The following is an 11,371-nucleotide window of genomic DNA, read 5'->3' on the forward strand; positions in this document are numbered from 1 at the left end:
TTGTACTGAAAGAATAGTGTTATTTCTTACTGATAGTTAAGTAGGAAATTCTCAATTCATTGAATGTAGTTGAGTATTTAAATGGATTAATTTAGGAATTGTTTCCTAGTTGATGCAGTACCACTTTTGAATTGACTATGTCCACTGATCGTCATAGAAATATCTAATCGAGAGCAGACTGATACTTTGAAAGTTTTATCAGTGTGTCTAAACCTTATTGCTAGATAGAATGACTTGAAAAGTACGTTTCGTGTGATTTTTATGCTAGAACCATGACTTATAATTGTTTATAATTTGTTCATCTGGTAAAGACGTACAAACTAGCAAATTGTAATATCGTTCATTATAAATAAATAAATTATATCGTTATTAGAAAGTTAAATACGCGTTTCTACCCTAGCGTAATTTGTAAAATCTTTTGCGGTCTACTAGCGGTTAAAACGGCCTTAAATTGGAGGACACATATTGTAAGAGTATTTTAAAGTCATCATTCCCTAGACAAAAATGTTTTACCTAGGTTTAATTTGAATTTAAGGAACATGCCTGATAAAACTCAATTTGATGATTCTATTTACTTCAATAAATTGTTTCGTGAAAATAAGACTATAATGAACCTTATATTGGTGCACTATCAGTACGCTGTAGCAGTACTGTACAGTACTGTCATGGAACTCTGAATATAAAGTATAGTACTGCACAGTGCACAGTCGTCCGGTACTATACTATGCTGTATACCACCGTAGCGGCCGTCCGTGCACCACTGTACACTATACAGTAACGTAAAGCCCAATTGCATACTCGTAGTGCAGATCAGGTTCAAGCATTGATTACTCCGATTTTTCGCGATGAAGATGAATTTGATGTACTTTAATCTTTTCAGCAATAGGTAGAACTAGAAGCATTTCCTTGTATGATAAGAACAAACATTAACGCTAATTCGTCAAATAAGCTAGTAGGAATAATTTGAGAATATAGTTGCGTAAATACAATAGCAGTTATACGAGCGTACTTTACCTCTATGCACTCAATAGTCAACGGTCTTCTGTACAATTTTCAGCCATCGTTGGTTTCCTCAGACCTACAGTAGCACTTAACGTTCCGAGCTATATAACTGAAGTAATAGAGTTGATAACATTCGCACTGAATTAACTGTGAGTTTAAATCATCGGTAGAATATGCTCTTCTTTTGTCCTAATTGTGCTAATGCTTTATATATGGAAAAGCAAGGCGAGTGCCTTGTATTTCTTTGCCATACCTGCCCTTACCTCTACAAAGTAACTAAAACGGTAAGTGTATTTATGTTGATGATGTGCCAATGTACGAGATACTATATCATGTCGCCTTTATATTTTGCTGTACCACTCTGTTGTTTATAGCCTACTGTACAATACTTGTATAATAGCTAAGACTGCTCAACCAAAGCAAAGAAGTAGAACGGAGTAGTTCCCATCAGTATGTTAATGATTAGGATGGAATCATTGGCAGTAACACGTCGTAGTGATGATGGAGTATACGCTTACTGCGAACAACATCGCTTATAATTGCATAATCTTGAGATGTTATTTACACCGTATTATAAACCATCTATCAATAGGTAGTAAACTCTTCTCATAAGGCTGTACACTATACTGTTGTAAAAGTAGGATACGACCAAGATATCGTATTTACTGCATTATTACGAAAACACACACTCGTAATGTTTAGCATTTATAGTGCTACAATTTTCACGTTACCGTTTACATTCCAATTTGAACTATTGTAGATTGCTAGCAGAAATTATCCAAAATTGAAACAAGTTGATGATATCCTTGGTGGCAAAGCAGCTTGGGAAAATGTCGATTCTACCGAAGGTTGCTATATTAGCTATTAATTTATTTAATGCTGTTACTTTTGATAGAGTAAGATTCGAAGTTGCTATAAATTGTGTAATTTTCACCAGCATGACATTTTATGATATTAAATTTAATTTTTATCGAATGTTTGATGCGGTATTTTATATAATTGCATTTGTTACTATGTATTATAGCTATGATCCTGCCAGAATCTAAAATTGACATCATTCTTAATGATAATCAAAAAACTGATTTTATGATTACTCACTTTAATTCTAGCTACATGCCCTAAATGTGATCACAACCAAGCCTTTTTCATGCAAATACAAACCCGCTCAGCTGATGAACCAATGACAGTATTTTATAAGTGTTGCAGCTGTGGCCATCGTTGGAAAGATTAATTACAAACTCATAATCGCTGAAGATTTTGAGATTGGCAATAAAACGACATTGCACACTTACATAGATTACTTGTCTCAAATTGTAAAAAGATATGATTTCCCATGGGAAGATAAGCTAATATGAACTCGTTTACATGAATTTTGTCATAGCTATATTGTGGTATATGGAAAGACATGCTTTAAAATTGTCGAAAATGCAAGGTTTTCACGTAACAAGAAATTCATTGTACGTGTAATTACTGTTAAATTGTACTTACTACATGTTTATTCTGTACAGAAAGGCTACCATTTGCAATAGCCGAAATATCAATTTATGTGCTAGAATATCATTATATGATTCAATATTATCCTCATTTATCATTGCAAAATGTTAAATACAATTAACGACTGTACCATTCAAACCATTAAATCAATCGTAATACAGAATATTGAAAGTGATCTGTTGAAGGAATTAATAATTTATCCAAGCTAATTTCAGAGATGTAATCCCTAAATCCTAGCCATCAAACAAATTAAAATGAGTATGCTTAGCATGATTATCATCATATTTTAATCCTTGTACATTCAAGACCATTAGATCCATAGATACTTGTTGCTTGCAACATTTACGTTTACAAATCGAATATAGTATTACACTGCCTTAGGCATTGACATATTAATCAATATTAAATTGCTTCGGATAGCTGATACGATGAGCTTATCTATTTCCATTTAGTGATATCGACTTTTACATTCAATGTATCCGTTATGCATATATTATGCTGCTGCTGCTATCCTACCTATCAAGTATTGAAAGCACCATAATTTACAGTTGTACTTTAATAAACATAAAATAAGAATATTCTCAAGTTTACTTAATTAACAGGAAAGGAAAAACGTTAACATATACTGTTGTAATATCATTTTTGAGGCTAACAATGTGATGATAGTATTACTTTAAGGGCTTTTACAACTTTTAGACGTCATACTAAAACGAACTAGTAATAAGCAATAATACATTATAATTATTGAAAAAAATGTACACATTAAATTTATTTAATGCAAGCTAAACTTCTAAAATTACGTATCAACTTACTACGAGTTTCGATATGCCGTAGTAGTCGTACGATAAGGCGTAAGTAAATTTCCTATCAAGTTGTAAAACGGATTTTATAAGTCAATTCAATAATTCGCTTTGTTTATCAAATTTCATATAGTGCATCAAGACAAATGGAACATAATTTTAAATGATTTCGGAAAGCATTGACGAACCTCATTATGAGAGAGGGAGTAGAGATAGTGTTCAATTTGGCTTGCATTCCGAATTGGGCTTTCATGTATAATAAGGACCTGATTACTAAAACGTAGAAAAAGAAAATTACCACTATGATATTCGTACGTTAACAGTTGATATACTGTATATGTACTGTACGTGTTCTATACCGAATTAGCTGATCCTGTTATTATGGGCGTTACCATTTCACATCATCTTAACGATGAGAATTGATATACGAATATACGCGTATTCAGCATTTATTGATGTTGTAAATACTGTTGATGCAAAGTAATGGAATAGCAACTGACAACTATACTGTGCATATTGGTACTCTAGAAGCAGGTAAGTTCAAGTTATTCAAGGCGTTTCGACAGTACGCATATAATTTTACCATAATGACTTTATCAGGTTGTGCATAACAAACAATCATAACGATAGAATTAGCAAATATTGATGGAAGTACGTTATTGCATCACTCTTGTCAACCTACATTCGATGGACCATTAGGCGGCGGTACTCAATCGACCTCCAATCAGAATTGGATTCCATACTGGTACAGTTAACCAGTTTGCTTTTAGTTATTGTCGATTTACGGTAATACCTAACAATGTCGCTAGCGCTGTACTGTCGTGTATCGTGGATGGTGGTTGTCAGCAAGTATTTTAGTTTACTTTACTATAAAAATGTCAATAACATTGATACAGTATACCAATAATGAAAATAGAGCAAGAAAAGACTTCAAATTATTGAGATTTTCTATATGACAGTTACAGTAAAGAGAGGAAAGAAATGATTTTAATATCGATATTTTACTATCGCCTAGTATTCATCGTCAGACAGTATCGAAGCTACCTAGATCTTTACTATAGCCAGTTCATTGATCTTGACATATAGTAATACAGTACATATCCAATACTGAACACTGTACTGTAGGTAAAGTATTCAGGTGTAACAACGGCTGTACTACCGGGTATGATGACAGAAATTGCCTATACTAGACGCAAGGGAGAATAGTGTTTCCAACAGATTTTCAGTACTGTACAGTGTACAGTAGTGTATCCTTGAGTGTACAGTGTGCAGTCTACAGTACTTTATCATGGCATTGTACTGTACACCATATTACAGTACAGTATACTGTACTGTACAGTACTGTACTGTACTCGTATGGTAGCAGATTTTACTATGTACTGTAGCAATTCCATAAGTTTATGTAGATATAATGATTCAAGTGTCATTTAAAATTTACTTTTACTAACTAATATAGAATTTTCAGCTCATTAGCTACATGCTGGTATCAAATCGATACAGTTTTGATATTGATAACAGCATTTAAATAGAATTCTTATATTCTAAAGCCAATGTTAACATGCTGTACACCATACAGTACTACTGTACTGTACTGTACAGTATACTGTACTGTACTGTATTGTGCTCGTGTGGTCTCCAGTACTGTAATAGTCTATACATTACAGTGTACTGTACTGTACAGTACATGAGTTGATCACCGTGAAAAGTACTGTACAGTACTGTACATACTGTACACTGTACATTCTGTACGGTACAGCAACAGATTGAGCACAGTACAGTACGGTGTTTCCACGGATGTGATAGCATAGCCTAGATACCCAAACATAGCATCGATTTTGATACTACTGCCAGTCAGTAAATGCTGGAAATGAAAACCCCTACCAGCATGGTCATCGGTCATTCCGTCGATTCACAAGATTCGAATGGAGTAAAGTTCGCAATTTGGAAAGCAATCATGAGTAATGCTGATTATCTGAAGAAATATTTAAGTAAAAATTACGGTAAAGATGGAAAAAAGAGTAAGAAAAAGAAAAATGTAGCTAAGGGAAACAATAATCGTTGCAAGATAATTGATGACGATTCTGACTGGAAGCGAACTACTGCCGGTGATGCAAACCAAGAAGATATCGAAGATGTTATGGATGATGCGCCAACGGTTGTCGATATGGATGAAATCAAGCCGGATCCTAATAAATATTGGAGGCAAGGTGATAAATGGAGGCCGATGAAAGATGAAAATGGTGGAAAGCAATTGACATCGCTAGGTAACTTAATCTCCTCCCCTAATTTATAAATTTGTCGACAATGCAATTCAATGTTACTGAGTGAAATTCATACATACTTTAAAGATGCGTACCAACTAGAGGTCATACAATATTTATCCTGGACCTGGACGATGCGCTCAGATCATTTCATGTCTGCTGCGTCAGGTCTGCACTAACAGGGTACGGTCTCTAGTCTGCACAACATAAAGCAATTTCTAGAGCCATCATCTTAATAAAACTGTATGAAACCTTGATATTAGGCTTAGTAGGGACAAGAGAACGGATAGAGCTGTTCCAGCGACACGTAGTAGTAGGCTTTTGCTAGCTGGGGTGGCCTAATGTACCCTCGCTCAGTACATCAGTGCGTGAATAGTATTAACTAAATGCGATTAGACTAAAACTCAGATCATCCTAGCTAAAAAGCTAAATTAATCCTGCACTACAACATTATAATACAAAGTTTGACTGCACTAGTAATACTCTAATGTTCCTCTTAAAATTAATAAATTATTAATTAACTTAGCCTTTTGATAATTATATAATAAGCTACATCTAAGCATGACATGATATGATTCTATACTTCTTACGTTGTACCATACATTAGTTGCAGCTATATGCGGAAAGATCAACAGACTTTCTTTAGTGCACTTATATTTACTGCTTGACTGAAAGTTACCCTGCAACTCTGCAGAAACGATTGATCGTATGCTTCAAATTAGTATGCAACGAAGCAAGTTAAATCTTCAATTAAATCTTGATAGCATCACATCATAGGTTGCTAAATGCTGATTGATGTATTGTTTATATACCATCAGAAAATGAAAATCCATTAACTACTGATAGAAAATACCAAAACGTTAATAGTTTACGAAAATCTGGTAAAGATTTTTCGACAATACCGAGAAGAAAAATGAAGCATGATACATCGAATCAATCGCTTCGTCCTAAAACTCTACAACGTGATTCCCCTGATTTATCACCCCCCAGAAAAGGATATCATGATTCACCAGATAGATCACCCCCTCGTAGGAAAGAACGTCATGGCTCACCGGAACTATCACCTCCTCGTAGGAAAGGACGCCATGATTCATCGGATCTATCACCCCCTCGTAGGAAAGGACGCCACGATTCACCAGATCTATCACTTCCACTTAGGAAAGGACACTATGATGCACCAGATCTATCACCTCCTCGTAGGCGAGGACGTCATGATTCACCAGATCTATCACCTCCTCGTAGGCAAGGACGTCATGATTCACCAGATTTATCCCCTCGTAGGAAAGGACGTCATGATTCACCGGATTTATCGCCTCCTCGAAGGAAACAACGTCAAGATTCACCTGATCTATCACCTCCTCGTAGGAAAGGACGGCATGATTCGCCTGATCTAACACCACCTCGTAGAAGAGGCCGTCATGATTCACCTGATCTATCACCACCTCGTAGAAGAGGCCGTCATGATTCACCTGATCTATCACGACCTCGTAGGAGAGGACGCCATGATTCACCTGATCTATCATCACCTCGCAGGAAAGCTGGTCGTGACTCACCCGATCTATCACCACCTCGAAGGAAAAATGCTGATAGAAAATCAGTAGAACTACAAAGTTCTAGGCTGTCAACGGTAATGAAAGAATTATTTAGCTAGATATCTGTAATAAATTTCCTTTTTGTGACGGTTAACTCCTCTAGTAACTAATATCCCAATGCACTCAGGGTACGAATAGGTAATCAATCACTCGAAAAAGTATTCAGTTAAAAAGTTCATTATATCGCTCGACGAGCCTGTAGAATTAATATATCATGCAATGATGTCTACAAAGGGTGTAGTATTGCCTGCAGTCGCCTGTCGTACGGAATTCTATCTTTTCGAATTGATTCGAACGTTGAACACCAATACAACACTTGGCTATCCCCGTGATGGACAGTATAGTAGAATGCTGTACTTTATACTAGCTAAACCCGCACCAAATTGCACCAGTGACTCTCCTCTTATAAGAAGTCCCTGATTGTAACCAACTATACTGTACCATCTCTATTTCTGCATGCCTGAACATAATTTTATTCTGAGTCACTACCATACAAAAAGTTATACAGTATTAGGTAAACTCAAAGATAGAGGTATACCCAATATTTTCTGATCTGCTGCGATAACACTAAGTACAGCACTGCCCATACCTGGATGCAAGCATGTACTTAATATTAATTATATTTTACCGTTATATCAGGTGCAGAAAATGAATCAAGATTCTAAACCAACAATTACCAAAAAGGCTGGACTTCAATCAGCAACAGTATTGAAAGAAGAAAATGAATTTAGGCGTAAATTAGAAGATAAACAATTTGATGAAATGGATGCCACAGTAAGTGGTAAAGGAGCTAAGACGACTTACAGGGACAAGCATGGCAAGATACGTGATATAAAAAAGGAAAGACTCCAAATGAGAGAAGAACGTCGTAAAAGGGAAGAAGAAGAGGAAAAATTTATGGAATGGGGAAAAGGGTACTTCCTGCTCTTAATTGTATTAATATGATAGTACTGTAGTTGATACTGTTGATGCCATATAAAAAGACTGATAAATGTCGGTGTTGAACCGCTAATACTATTCTTGCGTTAACATGTATGCAGCATGACACAAAAAAAATTAGCTGAAGAAAAACTTGCCGATGCTGCGCACGAAATAAACAAACCTTTCGCTAGATATGCAGATGATGCAGATTTAGATCAACAACAACGTGAGGCCGAAAGAGATGGAGATCCAATGTTAGATTACATCAAAAAGAAGAAAAATAAACGTCTAGGAGGCAAAATTAAAGGTTACAACCCTCTTTATTAGTGTTAATATATAAGTAGAAAATATACGATAATGCAATTAGTGCTGATATTCATGAAAACTTGAAAATGCTATGATTCTACTGGAACCCTAATTGATGCTTCATCTTACTTGCCTATCAAATTTTATCACAGAAAAGCCAAAATACAAAGGGCCTTTACCTCCACCAAATAGATTCAATATAATGCCAGGATATAGATGGGATGGTGTTGATAGATCAAACGGTTTTGAAGGCCGAAGATTCAAGATAATCAATGAAAAGAAATCCCTCCAGCACGAGGCCTATAAATGGAGCACTGAAGATATGTAGGAAGTGCGCTCCTTCTTCCTTTATCTCTTAGTAATTACCTTACATGTCTTTGATTTTCAAATTGACGCAGATATTTGCTCATGACCTCATGAGCTTGTGTAATAAGCGACTTTACCTGTAAATATGCAATGAATAACCGTTAGGCAAAGCAGCAATGCTATAAAATTGTAATCATATACACCAATGATACGTTGTAAGGGTAAATTTCTATGTATTCCTAAGTTTTATTATTCTTATTCGTGTAAATCTCGAATTTCACATCCTGCTCCTACCATCGAACTAATTGTAGAACTTAATATCAAAGTACTTGCTTTTACAGACATTAAAGTATGATCCTTTTGTAATGTTTGTATACGTGTATTGTAGCATTTACACTGTACAGTATACATTTACAGGCAATGAATTGTCATTGAAATACCCTTTTCCTAGACTTCAGAATCTATCAATTTAAGCATGACAGTGAATGCCCAAGTTGTTCCAATATTTCTACTGTAATATAATTCTAATGGAGAAATTTGTCATCCATCAACTTGTTTCAATATTTTTAGTAACATAATTGTATTATGAGAGGAAGAAGACATGATAAATTTTTTTATTGGCGTTATTGTAAAATAACAGGTATTTAAATAAATGGTAACGATCGGATCTGTTAGTGTGCTGCAAACTGATTCATTGCCTTTGTAATATTTGTATAGTCTGAACGATACAAGAATGGATACGAAGCTATATTTCTAGTTATTGATAGCACCTAACCTATTTGTAGAATTGGTAGATAGAATAGATTTGCTTATGAGTGCATTACGACTGCCCGTGATACATATACTACTAGCGTCCTAGCGATAACTCGTCGGCAAGCGTAAGTTTAAGATTTAGCATTACTAGCACAAGTTGCACAACATCTTATCGCTTCGTTGACAGAAATATTGCATTAAACATTTCAGCTGGACCGGCAGCTAATAAAGTAAAACTATTTACGCCGCGTTCAATGGTGCGTGCAAAGTAGTACATATCCACGCAACCCATTTTCATAACGGAATTGTTTATTATATCACACAACAATGTCATTAAAATATCGTAAAATGCAAATAAACTCTACGATTTCACTATTATCAGTGTCACTACGCCGTTTCATATCGTACCGTAAGAGGGTATAGCTGGGTTGTGACTACTGAAAATGAATCATATACTTCCTATCATTTGCGTTCAATATAGCTAGTAGAAAGTAATTGCCATCAATAAATAGTTTAAAATTTAATTAAAATGTACAATCTTAATAAATTATGTTTCAAGACAATTTAAATATGTTTTAAAATTGGGTATTCAAAATTTCATCAACCTTCTGTAGCATCCCAATATTGCTCCAATTTCAAATAAAGGCTATGGGTTATACCATCATATAGTAAGTACAGGCTACTGCTTATGTCCCGTAATCACTACTAATCCGTGGCTACACATTTTGAAGGGCGTCTTGCGGTACGGAATCGTCTGAGATGTATTTCATATAGCTTGTAATGGACGCCTTAGCTTAGACATGCTTACGCTGTATAAATAGGAAGTGAGTGGATGCTACGTCATACTGTCCCCCTATAGCAATCCTATTAAGTTTATTGCATTCGTATTTTAATTACTTACCCAGTATTTTGAAAAATTTTGAATGAATAATACTAGTTCAGTTTCTATGTCATGCGTTTCAAGTTATTTAATTGAAAATAGCTGGAATATTGAGGATAATTTTTATTTTATTAATTTTAAAAAGTACGTGTTATGCTAGGTAACTATCTTATCTGCTATTACCATCTTAATTACAGCGATATTCTCTAATTTAGTTCAGTCTGTTAATGCAAAGTTGCAGTACCTGCACGTCAAGACAAATTTTTTACTAGTTTTATTAAATGTGAGCATAAAGCAGAAATGCAATACTATTGAAAATTTTGAAACATTACATACTCTAAATATAAGTTTTCGCATACGCGTACCGTAGATATTTGATATAGCTTTAAGCGAAGATCGGCGTAATAATGAATATGGTTAAAGTTGTTTAATCATCTAAAATCAAATATAGAACTTTGTTACTTATTCAAATTATATCAAAAAAGTATTTGTGAAGAATAAACAATGGAGAAGCACTTCCATTTGCAATTTCTTAAAAATGATTCTTGCAGTGTTAGTTTAATCCTTTTTTAGCTGAAGTCAACGACGAAGTAAAGGAAAGTTCTATATTGACTATGGTACGAAATTGATCATCGTATAAACTCATATGGAAGCAATCTATTGGTTCGTATTCAGAAACTGTGGCTAATTAGACTGTGGAAATTCTCTAAAACTTACGGATCATATTGATATTTAGGTTTGAAAATTTCTAGCCTTCTATCATCGTTGTACGTGTATACTATAGCAAAATATGAAATACGATAATGGCGTCGTCTTAAATCATTCAGATACTCAAAATAAGATTGAATTACAACATTTATAACCATGTGTCCAACTTTTCATATACCGTAGTTGTTTACTTTCATGCTATTTCCTAATTTTAGTCAACATATTATTTAAAATTTTTAATTATAATAAAAATCTATGAATAGATAGCATAGCTAAATGAAATATTAATTAATCCATTATATTAAGAAGTGATTCTTAATGGTCCATTACCAATGATGATAACAATAT

At 34.5% G+C, this 11,371-nt stretch overlaps 2 protein-coding genes across 2 annotated transcripts; both read left to right on the plus strand.

Annotated features, from left to right (window-relative positions):
* Window positions 1-1,175: 1,175 nt before the first annotated feature.
* On the plus strand, window positions 1,176-2,233 carry TRIADDRAFT_28961 (uncharacterized protein; the record flags this gene model as incomplete). The annotated part of the gene is made up of 3 exons (XM_002114912.1): window positions 1,176-1,286; window positions 1,763-1,850; window positions 2,112-2,233. 3 exons carry the CDS (start codon window positions 1,176-1,178, stop codon window positions 2,231-2,233), a joined length of 321 nt encoding a protein of 106 aa, XP_002114948.1.
* Window positions 2,234-5,250: 3,017 nt separating this feature from the next.
* TRIADDRAFT_28663 (uncharacterized protein) lies at window positions 5,251-8,704 on the plus strand (the record flags this gene model as incomplete). The annotated part of the gene is made up of 5 exons (XM_002114913.1): window positions 5,251-5,503; window positions 6,376-7,154; window positions 7,795-8,063; window positions 8,190-8,377; window positions 8,529-8,704. 5 exons carry the CDS (start codon window positions 5,251-5,253, stop codon window positions 8,702-8,704), a joined length of 1,665 nt encoding a protein of 554 aa, XP_002114949.1.
* Between the last annotated feature and the right edge of the window lie 2,667 nt (window positions 8,705-11,371).

Source organism: Trichoplax adhaerens, genomic scaffold (genome assembly GCF_000150275.1).
Source record: "Trichoplax adhaerens TRIADscaffold_9 genomic scaffold, whole genome shotgun sequence".
Classification (NCBI taxonomy): domain Eukaryota; kingdom Metazoa; phylum Placozoa; class Uniplacotomia; order Trichoplacea; family Trichoplacidae; genus Trichoplax; species Trichoplax adhaerens.